Source organism: Lactuca virosa, chromosome 9 (genome assembly GCF_052849685.1).
Source record: "Lactuca virosa cultivar CGN04683 chromosome 9, Lactuca_virosa_CGN04683_v6, whole genome shotgun sequence".
Taxonomy (NCBI): domain Eukaryota; kingdom Viridiplantae; phylum Streptophyta; class Magnoliopsida; order Asterales; family Asteraceae; genus Lactuca; species Lactuca virosa.
In genome coordinates, this window is record NC_136434.1 from 161,061,669 (window position 1) to 161,080,667 (window position 18,999).

An 18,999-nucleotide genomic window follows, 5' to 3' on the forward strand; every position below is an offset into this window, starting at 1 on the left:
TGGTGAAGTGCTCAATTTCTAGGGCGTCTATCCCCTAATTTCGCTCATGCACCCTTCCTCCTACGACCGACATGTGTTCTTCTATCAGCTAAAAAGCCTAAATAATCCCTCAATCCCCTCACTAAAATCCTCAGTAAAATCGTCATCAAAGTTGAGAGCTGATACTGAAGACAAGAAATGGCGCAGGTTTGTGCTCTCTAAATTGTTCTTATCAATCTTTATCAGTAAAGAATGTTCTGAAACAAGTCTTTTAAGTTATTCATGGATGATGCACCAATTGATACCATACATTTTTTCAATACAACATTAGAATTGGTAAAAATCTGGTTTTAGAATGATAAAAATCTGGTTTCTGTTGTAGGAATTGAATCAATTTCAGTGCCCCAACAAAATATCAATCCACAACAAGCACAATGGATGCAGTAGTATCAAATCCCGCCAATTCAGTAGCAGCCACAACATGTGTTTATACCAGATCATCATCAAGTTCAACAACCATTTCATATGGAGTTAGCTTATTCTGAAACTCAGATGACAATGTATCCAACTATACAGAGATAGGAAGATGAAAGTGGAAGGCAGAAACCTATTGGTTAACCCTCTCTTATAAAATCTTGTATGTAATGTTAACTTAGATAATATCACATTATCCCATTATTTTACGAAATTGTTTGTATAAATTGATAAAAAAAAACTGCAACTTTGTTTTATAGGTAGCAGTATTCCTACTGCCTATCATTATTCTTTTGGGGGCATGCTTAGGGTTTGGGGTTGTTCGTAAGCTTGTCCTTACAGAAGATGGGTCAATCGATATGGGTTTTGCCCAATTTCTCTCATGGTCCTTCCGTATTGTAGCATCCAATATCAGGTGTCCCATTCACCTTTTGTACATAATAATTAATATTTAAAGATGATTATTTTTCCATGATTATTCATGTCTTTTTCTTATCTCCCTTTTTAACACAATTATTAGTTTAATTTGATGACGTGCTACTGAAATATTATTAGTTAACTTGTCATACATCAACACATCAACACGTATTTATGGATTCTTCCTGCTTTGAGAGTGTTAGTTAGTTGTACTTTTGATTTGTCTCTTAATACTCTATAGCAATGACACCGACTGAATCTGATTGTGATTATTGTGCCATACCTATAAATGTTGTCTGCTGGAAAGGTGCCATTTTTTCGGAGTTCATAGTAAAGGTTAGAGATGTGAAAAATGAAAACTTGTAGTCATATAATATTTGTGAAATTTATTGATCTTATGTATGAAATCTGTGAATGTATCATATAAACATGCTGATGTTCTTGAATATTATGATCAAAATGTGAACTCTCCTAATGGATCCTTCTATATACATATTGTTTTAAGGGTAATTCATTATTCATTATTCATCGCAAACTACTATATTATCCATTTACTAATCCTTCTTGAAAATCATAACACTATCTGTTTGCAATTTGAATGTTCAATTTTTTTTTTACCGGACTCCACATTTTCTTCAGGTTGTTAAGAGAAGAAGATTTGCGAGTATGTTTAGCCGAAAAAACATATTAGCCTGTGACAATTTACTTGCCAATAAGTAATCTCGTGTTTAATTTCTAATACTTGCAATTGGTTTTTCTGAAATGTTTTTTTTTTCTAATATAAACATGTATTGTTCTTCTACCATGAACTTAACTATTGATCATGTCATACCTATGTCGCGGAGTGGAATAAACTAAAATGATGATAACTGCTTTTGTTGCTCTTGTAGAGGTCATTTGACCATTTCACTGTTTTTGTTTTTCCTTTTTGCTAATATTATTAGAAATTCAAAATCAATATTATTTACACGTTTCAACTATATGATTCAGTCAACTGGGTGTATTTATTGTGGTTTCACGGTATGCAAGTGCAACCCCCTTGCCTCCAACTATTCTAAGTTGTGGTGTTGATTGGCAGGTAATTATAATTCTTTTCAACTTTTAGTTAAAGATAATTATATGTTTTTTTTATAGAAAAAAGACAAATATGTTTGTTTTTTGTTGTTAGGGAAATGACATTTGCGTTGTTTGGAACAGTAAATGGATCTTCTGTGTATGTAAGTGACAAATGTTAACTTTTTCATTTTATTTATTTACTGCGCTTCTGAATCAATAAACATAACTTTAACTGCTTGTTATTTGCAGTGAGAACGTGGGTCTATTGGCTATGACCCGTGTAGGCAATCGAAGAGTTGGACAAATATTAGTAGGGTTCATGATTTTCTTTTCCATTTTTTACCCTTTTATATGTTTTTTAAAGTATCGTATTCCTAAACTTTTGGAACGATGCTTCTATTTATAATTTAATTTTTAGTTTGATTCTTTATGTGGTTAATTTTTACATGGGACTAAAAACAGGGTTAAAGTGTGTGTGTGTGTGTGGGGGGGGGGGGGGTGAGGGAAGGGAAGAAAGGAGGGATCGAGGGAGGGAACTTGTTTGATGGTTTAAAGGTTTTGCGTAGTAATATTGCAATTTTATTGTATCCATTCTTCGGGTGGTTAAGTAACTACATCATCATGGCTCAACACACCCAAAATTTATAAAAAGATGGTTGAAATTTACTAAATTGTTTAGCATAGTAAATTTATGAAAAGCTTAGAAGGTGTTTGAGATTTTATTTTGGACCTTAAAATGAATTTTAGACAAAAAGACTTCTTGACTTATGGTGGTAAGAAAAAGTGTTTTTTTTTTTTTTTTTAATATTTGGATTAGTTTTTGTGATGGGAGAAGTCAATAAAATGTTTTTAAATAAAAATGTATGTCTCAATTGATATATGTTTTAAGGGGAATTTAACTTTTACAAACCCAAAAGTTGTAAGAATTTTTGAATAGTTTAAAAATCCTAACTTATTAAAATCTTATTTTCGAAAGTTTGATGAGAAATTATTTTAATTTTTTTTAATATTGTTGGACTTTTAAAAAAATTAATAAGCCACAAAGTTATTTTTAAAATAAAATCCCAAACACCATCTTATTCGTATTCAAAGATTCAAGCAAAATATAACTAGTCTTTATTAACGAACTTACCACGATGGACTTGGATTAGTATTTGGGCCCAATCCAAAGTTCAGCCAATATTTCGATTCAAGCTAATGTACCCGAAAAGAAAACCCGACATTTGTTCGACAGCTTGCAGCCGGATCTGAGATGCAGAGAGCCCTACGAATTTACGGGGAAGTCCTCCGGCTGGTGAGACGTCTTCCGGCGGATTCCAGGCCCTACTACGCCAAATACGCCCGAGAAAACTTCGTCAATTATAGAGAGGTGGATGCCAACGATGACACAGCTCTGGACGAGCTCTTCCTTCGCGCTTACAATCACTCTCTCTGGGTCCTTAATAAGGTCAGTTTTCGTTCATATCCCATGATATTTTCACAACATTCGTCATGTTAAATATGTCGTTGTTTTTTGGAAATTGTTTCAGTATTCAGTCGATCAGGCAGCGGCGAGTAAGCTGAAGGAGATATGTGGTGGGGCTTGATGTGTTTTGTTGTACGCCAACCGTTTGATAAAATGCCGCAGAGAGGCTATTTCTTAAACTCCTGTTATATGATTGATTATGCTATATTTTCTCTAATGTATTACTCCGTAATACGTAGGATTTGACTACAAGACAATTGCTGTCATAATTATTTGGTCTTTTGTTATAATACTGTAACATATGATACTCAAAGATGATCAATTGCAGACAAGTCTCATGTTGCTTTGTCTGTTCTTTAGTAGGGTTTTTAGGTTCAACGTGTTCATCTTCACCTAGGAATGCTTTGTTACTGTGTTTCTAGTGGGGCTCCTTTTTTATATTACAATGAGCAACGATGTTTGTGGAGATTTCAAGATTGATAATTCCCAAGAGCTTCAATGATTTCTAGAGAGAGAGTTCTACATGACAGATTACAACCTTATTCATAATCTTGATACTTCATTTGAAAAACGAATTCACAATCTTTACCTTCCCATTCACCTTGAAATATACCATCTTTCTTATATCCTTCTTTCTAAATACAACCTTCAACTAAAGATATCCCTTTGACTTTCCATTATGAAAATCTTCTATCCCTTCCATCTCCATATTTGTATCAATAGCTTTTATTCCTTTATAATAACTCTAACATAAATGTAGGGCGGATTTGTAGCGAGTGAGTGGCTACAGTACTAGTACTAGAAAATATGCAAACTACTGCGAAAACATATTTCAGACAACTTAAAAAAATATTTTCATGGCCAAATATACATTTCGTATTGTCTTGAAAGTAAATATTGTTAGGGACTTAGGGTTGAAAATGAAATCCCGCTTCTTGGCTTGTTTTAGTTGAACGTAATTGAAGAAAAAAAAAAAGAACAATATATTTTATTGATTTTAAGTATATAACAAATATTATTTAAATATTTAAAAGATTATACAATGTAGTTTTTGGTATGTTGTTCCAACGAATGGTACAATGCTTTTTTTTTTTCGATGCGGTATAGAATACAAAACCAGACCACACCACACTGTAAATACTCGGGTTTTACAAAATAAAAAACCACATTATCAGTTTTTTCGTTTGTAGTTTGGTTTTTCTCACCCATATTTTTTCTTGTAAAGTTCATATGAGCATTGTAAGATAATGTTTCTTTCTTATCATGGTTTGATTGTGTTTTTATGAACATAGATCCATGGTTGCATTATGATGGTTGATTATGTTATGCTTCTCTTGCTATGTTGCTATGTTTCATGTTTAGAAAGGAATCATGATCCAATAGTGGTATCAGATCGTTGTTTTTATTATTACTTGAACACCAAGAAATCGTTTTGAGGGTGTGGTATTATACTCACAACAAGGAAATTGTGTGTATAATTTATACACATTAGATTTCTATGGTCTTCACGGAAAAGATTTTATTATTATTATTATTATTTTTATTGACGAGTTTAAAAATTCTATGATAATTGTGTTTTCCTATATATTTTGATTCACTTATAATTTTGTTTTGATGGCTTGGCATGAAAACCATACCAATCAAATTATGTACTATGTTTATATCAAACATATAAATTATATGTTTGTGTGATCACTGAACCATAATCTAGTTTAAGTGTCATAAGTAAACATTCAATGTTAATCAAAATATTGACAGTTACATGGTCTCAACGCACCATGGCTAAATTTGGAGTTGCAACACTTCTAAAAGTGACGCTCAAGATTTTCTTACAAACTTTATAAATTAAAATAAGTTCGACTATAACACTTTTGATGCAACACTAGTTTTAGAAGCATTGAACTGTTATGATTCAACACTAATTTTCTGAAGTGTTGCATAGTTTTTGTGCAACATTTGCTTGTTGCAACACTTCAGAAAATGTTGATTTGATAATATTCCAAGACTTTTAATAAGTGATGCAACATCATTTTCTTAATTGTTATGATACTTTTATTTATTGATCTGGTAACAAATTTTCTTAATAAGACATTTTTATGATGTTTATTCGTTAGATTATTTGATTGTGAGGGTTGTACCTTTGTGTGACCTATGTGTTGCTTAAAAATTTCCTTGTATGTTGTAATTTTATTTCCCATGTATCTTTACAAATTAATATAGAAATTGGATATGGAAACTATAATTTTGAAGATCAGAGTCAACCAACAAGAGTCACGATAATTGAAGTCTTTGTGTGACGTCTATCCAAGTGTCACTTATTGATGGATATTTTAGTTGGAGTCGACATGTCACTTATTGTTGTTTTTATCCTAGAATAACCATGTTTTTCCATGTGATGACTCACAAAAAAAAAGCATAATAGTTTTTACCTTTGTATATAGGGTTGTGTTGGTTATTTTATATTTTGTATAGGATCTATTAAGGCTCGAAAATCATTCAAATATAATTAAAAGCCAACATCTTTTAACGAGTTAACAAATGATATTTGAAAAATAATAATAGGAAACTAAAAGTATGTTTTATAAACGAGTTTTATAATTGTTTAAAATGATCCATTTGCAAAACTTTAAGTCAAAGGAGAAAACAAAAACCTTTTCTCATTTAAATTGTAAATATCATGTTATCAAATTTGAAACATCATTTGTGGGGGAAAGTCCACAACCCAATAATTCCAAGAAAAGGATATGTGTTTAAGAAATTAAACTTGCCAAATGACATAATGGATGTCAATCAATCGTGCAAGTACCCAGGATAATTCCAAAAAGGATATGTGTTTAAGAAATTAAACTTGCCAAATGACATAATGGATGTCAATCAATCGTGCAAGTACCTAGGAATTTAATAGAGATTAAGATTGGTAAAATGGTTATATATGTAAAAAACTTTTTTCAAAGATTAAGATAAACCTTTTTGTAATTGGAAGTGAAATATGGATCATATTTTTCTTAAAATATTTTGTTTTGGTTTATTATTTTTTTTAACATTGTTTATAATCAAATCACTGTAATTTAACTATATTTTTGTTGATGCCATCAACTGTAAATTCTTGTGCTACAAATTTTCACTTCTAACTTTCCTGGCAAATGATAAGCTAAATGTTTTGAACTATCTCGAGTGGTTTCAAAACTTGATAATTGTGCTCATGTTTGATAAGATGCTTCACGCTATTGTGAACCTTTCCTGGTTCATCAGGTAGCGCCCATGGTGGGGTTCCTGCAATGAGGTAGCACCCATGGTGGGGTTTGGGGGCAGTGCCCCTAGCAGGTCCAAAAGGCAGAGTCCATGGTGGTTTTCTCTTCATAACCACCTTTAAGATCAGTAAAATGGTTACATATGTAAAAAAAAACTTCATTATGAGATTAAGATAAACCTTATCGTAATTGGAAGTGAAATACCGTACATATTTTTCTTAAAATATTTTCTTTTGGTTTAATATTTTTTAACATTGCTTATATTCAAATCACTATAAATTAACTATAATTTTTTGTTGATTCCATCAACTGTAAATTCTTGCGCTACAAAATTTCACTTCTAACTTTCCTTTCAAATGATCAGCTAAATGGTTCGAAATATCTCGAGTGGTTTTGAAACTTGATAATTGTGCTTAAGTTTGATAAGAAGCTTCACACTATTGTGAACCTTTCCTGAGGCTCCTGCAATGAGGTCTAGTAGAGATGACATACCATATCATGAAACATGTTTCAACTAATCAGATGAGGTGGTATGTCGCTTGTTAGCGACCATGATTCAGGATCTACAAATGAACTTTGAAATTATTGGCGCGTAAGCCATTCTCAACCAACTTAAGGACATATTATTTTCAACAATCTCTCATTTTGTTGATTGTAAATAATTAATTTGATAAATGCTGGTGATTTTAATATTATTAACATATTTTAGTGTAATTAGTATTACTATCGATATATGATGAATTCAATTTACTCACAAAGGCTAGAGGTGTGGAGGGCACACCTGTAGTGATAAATATGGATTCGGGAATACAGGGTCAGAGGGTAGCTATAATACCCGTGTTTCCAGCTAGGTTTAATAATCAAACATGTAACCTTTGTGGTCAAGTCATGTAGTCATTTTCTGAATGAATAAGACAGGATTATTCATATATTTTGTGCTTATGTGTTTTATAAGATATTAAGATATATTATATAATAAAATAAATAAGATTTAAAATACACGTCAAAAATAAAAAATCATTTGGGGAAAATAATCTCAACCTAGTTATAGTATTCATAATTAGGGTCCCATACATATCTAGAACGCCTCAATTCTACTTAGAACGAAGAAGTTAGGAAGCGTCAAAGTCTCGCGATAAAACCGACACGGCTACGGATAGCATAAAAAGTGAATATGGGTTACATTTCTTTTTAGCTTAGGAAGTCTAAACGGAATTCATAGATGTCGTAAAAGCGAATTCGTGCGTATAGGTATCGTCTAAATCTGACTTCACTAGAGGAAGTTATGATTTTTTAAAATTCGGCGCAACAGTGTGCGTACCGATATTAAATTTTAGATCGATAGATTGTTAGCCAAAACAATCTAAAAGAGAGTTGAGGATCTCGTTGTTAGGATTACAACGATATAAAAACCATTGAAACGGACGCCGAATGTGAGAGTTATGGATTTTATACTGGATTTAATAGGCTAAGCCTGTATAAATAAAATAAATTCAAAAATACCTGACGAAGTCTAATGGAAAGTTGTAGATCTCGGCGAGAGCTTTCCATGGATATAAAGAATGTAAAAAACGGAGCTCGTACGAAGGAGTTATGTAATTTTGAAAATCTGGAAAACGTCACACACGCACGCATGTCGCGCGTAGCTTGCGCACGAAGTCAGCCACGTATCCCCACCCAGATCGTGCAACGTGTATACAACCCAATGGATCGATGTCACCCTTATGCGCGACGCGCCTCCTGTTGCACGACGCGCAAGACTCCAAACTTATCTATAAATACCAGCTCATTCTTTCACTCCTCCCTACACTCTCCAGTCGATATCTCTGAAAATTTTGATAGTTAGCCCATTTTTCTTCATTCTAGTCTGCGGCGAAGCCCTGCGACACCCTCAAGTTCTCAGCTTGCCATAATCTTCATGTAGGAAGGAACTAATTCAGTATTCTACCCGTTTAGATCCCGATTCTCATTTATTGTACTCTGTAAGTGAGCTACACTTACTCTGCCACTGTGTAATTTATAATTATAGTTGTAAGTTGTTACTAGGATCCTATAATTAAGATTTATCAATGATTCCAAGTTGTTATGTTGATTGATCTACTATGGGAGAGGTGTCTAGAATGGTCATGTCAGATTGGTTGTGAGATTTCAGAAAGACTATATGTTGAAATGAGCCTGCCTCCCGACTGTCCCGCCTGGCTGATCCTTACTTGTTTGATCCCGAAGTAGAATTTCGAATTGTTGAGGAATCTAATCTCTTAAGATAATAGTTCCACGTAGTATGAAACGAAACTAAGACGTAGCGTTATGTCCATCTAGGTCTTTCGAGAAAGGTGTAAGGAGAAGATCTGCCCGATTCACCAATCAGCAGACACTTTGTCAGGAGAGTGCGTAGTTATTATCAAGAACATAATCTTAACTTAAGAATATCCTATTGGGTTTTGAGCATTCTAACACTCCTATGGTGTACATGCAACCCTATAAACCTTGGATCTATGTTTTCTCTATTATACATGCAAATATTAACTATTCCAAGGTTTCATCCTAACTAGCATATTATGAAGCACCTATACTACAAAGTTCTAGTTAGATGACATACCTTTTGATGTAGCTTGATGTCTTCAAGCTTTAAGAGCTTAGCCCCAATAGTGTGGAAGCCTCAAATGGAATCACAAATCACCAAAACACCTTGGAAGAACTTGAGAGAATATATATGCACACTAAAATCGGCCCACTCTTATTTTCACACACTTGTGCCAATTTTATGAGCCAAGGACCCCTTTATATATTATGGAGGATTAGGGTTACATCCATGTAAACCCTAATACCCATGACCTTTCATTTACATAGGATCCATGGGTTAAAAGCTCCATGGACCATCCATGAAAGCTTAGCCCAACCTAAATGAACTTGGCCCATTCCATATATATAAGAGTCCATATTTAATTAGTTCTTTTTGATCACTTAATTAATTCTAAATTAATTCTTGATCAATACTAATTAAATAATATGATTCCATATTAATATATTAGAACTTATAATATATTAATATAAATCATAAATATACTATTCTCAAAAGACTATCCATATAAATTGTGCCGGTGAAGTGCAACCCAAATGGACCATGCCGGGTCGGGTCAAGTACATACCAAATATAGTTATGGACTTAGACATTAATCTAACAGTCTCCCACTTGGATAAGTCTAAAACTATTATTGAGTATGACTTCAAAACCTAACTGGCAATCGTAGCTCTTAAAGCCGCTGTCGAACTCTGACCTTGTCAATGACTTGTCCATTAGATAAGGGATCATATATTCCTCCATTCTAGATATCATATGGACTGAGACATGGATTATAATCATTCTCTCTGTCCATTTGTTGTTTCCCGATTTTCGATTTATGATGACTGACTGATTGAACAAATCAAATCAGTCCTGGCTTGGCCAAGCACTCACATGTGTCATCGCTAAATCATCGAGGGGCCCACAGATATCGCTTTTATCCGAAGGTAAAAGGAATGGATAAACTTCGACTCATATGGCTTGTTCTACTACTTGTCGAATCATACACAAAGGCACGTTTTATAACATCGAGTTACCAAATGCGTTTTCGTGCAATCAATGTATAACCAACTCATAGTAACAACTCATATCTCTAGGTTTGAAGAATATAAGATATTATCGTCTCATGATCACTCGTGATAAAATCCATGAAGTGATTCAAATGAGCACGGGTTGAATCCAATACTCAGAACTTATGAGCACTGATGAGTGTTGTAGCACCACTTTGTCCACCAACTTGGACCTCTACAAACCAACCCATGACAGTCTTGATTCATATCTACTTCCAACATATGACCGACTGTGGATGGTTTGAATAACTTAATCATTCAGGAAGAGCGACTTAGTTATTCTGGAAGTCAAAACATGCAAAGTGAAACACAAGAATAAATGAATCAAATATGGTATCAAACCCTATGAATATAAATAAACACTTTTATTTATCACCATACTGATTACTCATTATTCATTGTTTCGGTTTTATCAACTTTATACTTGAATTAAAAACACTAGTTGTCCCATGCTCCAAGCATGTACACTATGTTTTTCTTAAACAATAGCTTTGCCATACACCAAGTATGCACTCTATGTTTGTCTATGATCCTTACTTTGTGAAATAAACCAATTGAACATAATTTCAATGATTCTAATTTCACACTCCCAAATCCTTATCGGAAAATGTGAGAATTTCAAATTCCTATCATTTATCGAAATCTGTTTAGATTTTAAACTTATATGCACTGACCCTCCTGTAATGAATATGTACAAAGTCACAAAGACTTGTCAACAGTCATTATAAGGTATTCCAATGGAGATCAACTCCATGGAAACTAAGTCTCATATTCAAAGTACATTGCTTTGGACATGCTTCTTGCATTAAGTTTTCTAATCTTACACAGATAACTTCCACCTATGGAGACAACTCCATATTCTCATTGTGACTATCACTTCTGAATAAGAGATGCCTCTTTTCAGAATATGTCAATATGGTCCTTCCAAAATTAGCACTATACTTCCAACTGTCCCTGAGCAACCAATCTTTGGTAAACCTCAGATTTTCCTCGACAATTGCTTAATCATTTTAGTCATATCCAATTCTAGACCTTTTCCCTTCTTAATGCCTCTGGGCATTGGGAAAAATTTAGAAATGACAAATATTATAGCACATGCAATCGATCATGTACCCAAAGCAAATGGTACACGATTCATGATGTCTCACATAAAGACATGATTCTAGACCAGTCTTTTGCTACAATATTTTTATTTGCCATGTTTTCAAAATTTGACTATGAAGAGGGATGGCGTAATCATAATCGAATTTTGAGAACGCAATATATAGAATTTCCTTAAGTTGAACCAATCCAACATGAAATTCATATATATATTCTTGACTAAAGATGATTAAGGTCTCAATCTAAGCCTTTAGAACTGAAATGAAGTATATCCTCTCCCTTAATTATAGCAAAACAACTTTTTCAATCCCTACAGCCTCACGAATTGAAACTTTTGTTTTCTATAATTAACATTGCTAACTTGCAACACTAACAATAATTATCATGCTCCCACTAACATGATGATTATTAGCATAACACTTATGCTCCCACTAGCTTTGACATGTACTCAGAAATCAGCTGGACTTCTAGAAATCAATAATTTATTGACTTTCTTACCAAAGTTCAGATTTCTGATACGAGATGCTTTGATAAAACTTTATCAAAATCATACACCTTTCCTTATATAGCATGCATGTGTGTCTAAACAATTTCAGAACTATGAAAAGGGATGTCGTAATCATAGTCTCAATTGTTTAGACCTTTTGCCATCTGCTTAAAATCTACTTGGTGGAAGTGTTTCCTCACCATCATTTTCATGAATCGGAGAGAAACCTTATGACCCTTAGATTTTATGGTGTATGTGTTCTTATCCATGTGAATCGTCAAAACCATAGTCACAAGACAAAGATAATGACAAATCCAAACTCATATGGACTGAACTTATGCAATCTTAACTTCTTGCCACCTGGCAGTACAGGGCTTGCCATTGCTTCCAAGTTGTTATGCAACCAATTGAGAACTTTCAGAACTCCTATGCAAAGACAACTTTAACTGGAATGGGCACAGAATATGTCAACACGATAGGTTATAAACCTCAAGTCGTGTGCTAGTGAAGAACCTCAGGTTTTATTCTTGATTAGTTCTTGAAATTCTTTTTAGGATCTTTAAGACTCCCACTATCCTCTTGACATATAAGACTATCTTGCCAAATATTCAAGAGATAGTGCGGATTCTTTATCAAGACAAACACTTCACACAATTGGCCTTAGTTGGTCTTTGTTTTATCCAAAACATCACAACTTACCAATTTCAAATGTACAAGAGTAGGACACTTTTACTCTTACATTTGACAAGTGTTTTAAACCTTTCTTTAAGATATGTCACTCAAGTTACAATCTTGGAGTATGACTCTAAGAATTGTTTTGGAACGAAGTATGACTCATCTTCCTGATCTAACCATTTCAACAATTCATGACTCCTCTTCTTAGTCATAAGAATGCACTAAGATGACCTTTAGAGGACTAATTGTTATATGATTTCTAAATCATTAAGATGATCACAAACATGATACTAAAGTACTCTCCCATCTTTTCAGATTTGAGAAACTTTTATCTTTCTGCCTAATTTGATTCTTCTTATTCATTCTGCTATACATTGGAACTTTTCCAATGTCTCAGACTTATACTTAAGCTTGTAAGTATAACCATATTTACTAAAATTTAGTAAATCATGACGAGTAGTCTTATCGATCTTTTGTGGTGGACTCTGATCAGTGCACAAGGATGTGTACTTGATCCCTTAGTCCTTCACTTGACTCACATATACATGTGAACAAGGAACTAGTCTTAAATTTTTCCAAAAATGAAACTTCTCATTCATCATACTATACAACTTGCATGATTCCAAGTTTCGGTCCAATTGAAACTTGGGTGATGAGAATCTTTCCTTACTTGGTAAATTTAGACACTACCACAAATGAAAGAATCAAATTCATTTTTCCAATGTTGCTAGAAACATACAAACATCAAGTTTTCATAAATGCCATTGCAAGGAGATATAAAATAAAGTAAAACTTTTATTTATTTATAAAAATACGGAAAAACTTATCCTTACAATCCACATGGAAAATTGTTGTTATCTATTCCTTAGCAATATATCATAACTTCTTAAGCAACTGCTCAAAATTCTGATGCGATCGAAATCCACCTTCGCGATCAGAATCAGCATATACTTCCTTTAAGATTTCTCTCTATTCTTTGATTCTTAAAACATCAACATGTGACCCAGTCACATCATGTAATGAGGATCTCAGAATAGAACTTAACAGAGTTAGATAATGGGCTCTACCTGATGTAGAGTCAAACTTATTGACTTTAACATCCTTAGGTAAATTTGGCAGCTTTGCAATCAACGCCCCTTCCATTGGCAAAATAAACATATGGACCCTTTGGTAATGGGACTATCTCAGACTTAGCCTTTCTCTTTACCATTTGGTCAACCGGGTTGACTATGGCCAATCCCTTTCCATTGGGAAGAGAATGCTTTTTCTGGATTTCCAGTGTCACCATTGTCACTGTCCATAAAGTTTTTGGGAAGTTGATCTTCTAATCAAATTTGCTTTACTATCGTTCCAAATCATTGCTGATTCAGCAGCACCAAGCAAATAGATATGATCATTAAGGTTCATGTCATAGTCTGTTTCATAGTAGTCCCAAAGGAACTCACTATGTGACTTAGAAAGTGATTGAACATCCAACTTTCTCAAGACTTTGACACCCAACTCTCCCGGCTTGTCAATATGTGACTTCATCTCTAAGATGTGATCACACATAGACCTTGCTTGCCATTAGGGCTTGAGTGACCTTGAACTTGTGGGTTAGGGAGAATAATTGGAGGAGGTGGAGGAAGAGAAGTATGACATCCATGTGCCAAACTCGGGAAGTCATATTCATTAGGAAAGCTTGGTTTGGGAAGATCATTGTTATCTAAACCAGACATCAACAATGGGAGAAATTCACGTAAAGTTGATTTAAGTCCTTAATATAACACCCAATATGATATATTAAGGCTAGGACCCAACAAACTATTTTATAACTTGGAAGAGGGATGTCGTAATCCAAGCTATAAAATATTTGAAGGTAGGTGAATGATGATTCACCAATTTCCACCAAGATAAACGAAATGTATTATTAGGTTTTAATTGGTTTTGAAACTCCTAGATTCTTTTGAGATTCATTGAACTTTTCAATGACATGTTTCAATCTCTAGTGTGCCCTTCAGGTTTTGTGACTGGGATGCCGAGGATCACAAAACAAGGTGTGAAATAACCATACAAATATACTTTGTACCCTTAATATTTACCCCTCAATCGATGTGCCGGTTAACCACACACGCTCCAACGATACTATGATAAACATTAAGTTACCCTTTGCCTACCTTGTTAAGTCCAGGTTAGTGTGCCGGTTAACCACACACGCTCCACTAACAGCTTAAACAAAGTGCAAAGTGTAATTTCATGGATTAGCACCTTATTCACATTTTCCTAAGTAACTAAGATTGGGAATTTATAAGTGTTTAGTTACTTAGTATTTATCATTATACTTATAATGAAGGGAGAATTATAGTCCTTGTCCTACATGTTCGGCTAACGACCCTCCACCGGTCAAGGAAGCGGTGAGTGAGAGTGGACACCCATTAAACTGCCATTTTATAGGCAGTAACCTTATACCCCCCCTTATAGACCGGCTTCGTGAATGAGGCCTACTAATGGTAAGAGGACTTGCTCTTATACATATAATATATTAAACCTTTAATATTATAATAGTATAAGGGTGTATTTTAGACATTTAAAATACTTGGTGGTTTAATCTATTAATTAAACTAGACTTTTAATTTAATTAAACTCAAACCATATATTTATGGATTAATAATACTCTTTTAATTAAACGCTTTAATTAACTATTAATAAAGTCCATAAGAGTTAATTTGAACTATTCAACAAAACATCATAATTCCAATTATTAAACTCAAAATTAAAACCATTTAATTAATTGTTTAAGTTATGAACCCAAGAGTTTTAGAATTCAATTCTTTTTTTTCATAAAAAACTTTTCTCAAATTCCAAAACTTGAGGGCAAGTTTTGTAATTCTTGAAAACCTTTGGATTCCATAACTTATGGAATTAATGGTGTTTTATGATGAAACTTTCCATGTTCCATAACTTAAGAACAAGTTATGGAATTCTTTAAAACATTAACACCAAATTTTGTAACTCCATAAAAACTTTGAATCAAATTTTTTTTTTTAAAAAAAAACTTTCATATCCAGAACTTATGGAAGTTTCAAAAACCCTTAAGATCACAACTTTAAAAAAAACTTTTGAGCTCCAAAATTTTATGACAAAATATGTAACTCCTTAAAACATTTAGATCAAACTTTTAAAACTAATAAAATAATCATATGATTTTATATTTTACTAAATTTGACCTAATTCAACTCATATAACAAATGATTCAAATTTTACAAATAATTCGTTTTTCACAAAACAAGTAATTATCTTAAAATTTGACAAACGTCATGTTTTTTTTTCTTTTTTTTTTCAACTTGAAAATAAAACATTTGCATCAATATAACAGAAAACAACCCATGGCTCTGATACCACTGTTGGGTTTTGAGCATTCTAACACTCCTATGGTGTACATGCAACCCTATAAACCTTGGATCTATATTTTCTCTATTATACATGCAAATATTAACTATTCCAAGGTGTCATCCTAACTAGCATATTATGAAGCACCTATACTACAAAGTTCTAGTTAGATGACATACCTTTTGATGTAGCTTGATGTCTTCAAGCTTTAAGAGCTTAGCCCCAATAGTGTGGAAGCCTCAAATGGAATCACAAATCACCAAAACACCTTGGAAGAACTTGAGAGAATATGTATGCACACTAAAATTGGCCCACTCTTATTTTCACACACTTGTGCCAATTTTGTGAGCCAAGGACCCCTTTATATATTATGGAGGATTAGGGTTACATCCATGTAAACCCTAATACCCATGACCTTTCATTTACATAGGATCCATGGGTTAAAAGCTCCATGGACCATCCATGAAAGCTTAGCCCAACCTAAATGAACTTGGCCCATTCCATATATATAAGAGTCCATATTTAATTAGTTCTTTTTGATCACTTAATTAATTCTAAATTAATTCTTAATCAATACTAATTAAATAATATGATTCCATATTAATATATTAGAACTTATAATATATTAATATAAATCATAAATATACTATTCTCAAAAGACTATCCATATAAATTGTGCCGGTGAAGTGCAACCCAAATGGACCATGCCGGGTCGGGTCAAGTACATACCAAATATAGTTATGGACTTAGACATTAATCCAACATATCCATATAATAATTGTTGATTTTATTATCTTTGTTATGTGTTATTTCTAAAGATAAGATAGTAACATTTGGATTAGGAATTGTTGTAGAAATTAATTGCCTTTAGATATAGGTCTTTCCTTAGATTAGGAATAAGACTTATAAAGGTTTGCTTAGTGTCGAATAGACTTGACATTGATTAGGTCTCATAATTGGGTTAGAGTGTGGGACTAGATCAGAGTGTAATCCTCCCCGTCTTGGGATGACCAAAAATGATGGGTCCCGATCAGACAACCAGATGGTAAGTCTGGGTCATCAACCAAAGTAGATGACCAACACTTGGTTGTTCTAGGCAGCCTTGTGAATTACGTTGCTAGCATGGTTTTATAACCTATGGATGTAGATGAAATGGAAAGCCATATCCATCAAAATCTCTGAACATTGGTTGCCTTATATGACTTACACTAGCTAAGGACTCCCCTAGCAAGTGTAGTCAAACAATTGCTTAGACAGTTCATCCGATAAGATGATTCTTCCAGATGATTTCAAATTAGGATATGTGATGATCGGTTGGGATTGGGTAGATGGTCTTAGGACAAGTATATATATATTTACACCTAATATATGTCTTGCAGGGATGATATTTTATCATTAAAGTGTTATGGGCTTGAAAACCCTACGTATCTCACCAGGTTTCCCAAACCTGACCCACTCATTTTATTGCATCACAGGTGGTGGAGCCAAAGTTGAAATTGCCTAGTTAGGATGCTGAGTGGAAAAAAAGGATAGACTTGCATTAGTTATTTATGGACCTTTTTATTTACGTTGTAACGTATGTTCGAATATAAACGAATGACATCCCGAAGGTTTTAATAAAATAACTTTTGTTATTTCAAAAATGTTTATTTACCTGGGAACTTATGCATTTCAATAGTTAATGTAACATCCCAAAATCAAGACCAAAAATTTCCTTTTTAATTTAATAAATAAAACATAAGTTATCAATTCAATTCATCAAAAACATGAGTCACATCATTCCAAAACATTATTATCAGAGTTTCATATCAAATATCAGAGTAAAACATCACATGCTAAACATCATGGTGTGTGCGATGCGATTAACCCGAGCTCTTCCCTCCGCTACCGGAAGTACCTGAAACCAAAACTGAAAATCGTAAGCACGAAGCTTAGTGAGTTCCCCAACCTACCACATACTATACACATAACCACATACTGGGCCCCGCCCACTACATCGGGACTTGCCCGGCATCGAACTCGCTCCGGCATCGGGACCCGCCTAGCATCGAGCCCCGCTCGGTATACAGATCTGTTCTCTTAGGCCCCGCCTGTCTCTGGGCCCCGCCCACTGAACACATACAATCATATAACATGCTAATACATAAAACAAACATACACTACCGTATCCTGTTCTAAGGCCTCGCCTAACTTGGGCCCCGCCCCTGTCCTGCTATTGATGAGTCATGGAACCCCGTCCACGCTCCTGCTGGTAGTGAGATACATGCCCTCACCCACACTCACCTTTCTCCTATCTTGGGCCCCGCCCCTGCTATGCTAATAATTAGATATGGAACTCCGTCCATACTCAGCTAGTGGTGAGATACGGGACCTCGCCCACACTCACCTCCCTACCAGGCACATACAAGTATCATACAGACAACAAGTATAATCTAACATGCACACATTCCTCGGGCTTGCCCCGACATCGGACCTTAGTCCGGAACAATCATACACATAAATCTTCCTCGGGCACCGCCCGGCATCGGACCTTGGTCCGGAATAACATACTAGCATACAATGCCTAGGGCTAACCCCCGGGTCTTCTTACTCTGCATGAACTAAATGGGCCGACATTGTGGCCTTAGACCCATACACAGTGAGGAGACTCATCTTGCACTACTGAAGCCCTGCTGATACTCTGTCACACCCCCGAACCAGACGGCAGAAACGTCTGAGGGCTCATGTGACTTAAATTGAAATATCATCACAATGAATATATATGAAACATAACACATGCATCACCAACCATTACATAGTACAACTGACATTGTTTACATCAAGTACAAGGTTTACATTACATGATTTCGAAATATAAAGTGTTTGGTGATTAGCTACTACAAAAGAAAACTTTCAACACACCGGATGCTTCCTTGTCTAATGATTACCTGAGAATACAAGTTATTTTGAAAACGGTCAACATATATAATGTTGGTGAGTTCATAAGTGTGTTTGATGAAAAGTAGTTTATGTCATTGGTAAAATCCAGAAAATCCGATATTTTCTGTAATAAAACTTTCTTGAAAAATAGTGTGATGATCCTGTAAGTATAT

General features: G+C 34.2%; 1 protein-coding gene across 1 annotated transcript; it reads left to right on the forward strand.

Moving 5' to 3' along the window:
• The first annotated feature begins 3,118 nt into the window (after positions 1-3,118).
• On the forward strand, positions 3,119-3,769 carry LOC145138179 (complex 1 protein, LYR family protein). The gene is made up of 2 exons (XM_079072305.1): positions 3,119-3,373; positions 3,456-3,769. Exons 1-2 carry the CDS (start codon positions 3,179-3,181, stop codon positions 3,510-3,512), a joined length of 252 nt encoding a protein of 83 aa, XP_078928431.1. The 5' UTR covers positions 3,119-3,178; the 3' UTR covers positions 3,513-3,769.
• The last annotated feature ends 15,230 nt before the right edge of the window (positions 3,770-18,999 follow it).

Coding starts and splice junctions, on each gene's coding strand:
- LOC145138179 (XM_079072305.1), top strand. CDS start 3,179: ATGCAGAGAGCCCTACGAATTTACGGGGAAGTCCTCCGGCTGGTGAGA. Junction 3,374..3,455: donor CTCTCTGGGTCCTTAATAAG/GTCAGTTTTCGT, acceptor AAATTGTTTCAG/TATTCAGTCGATCAGGCAGC.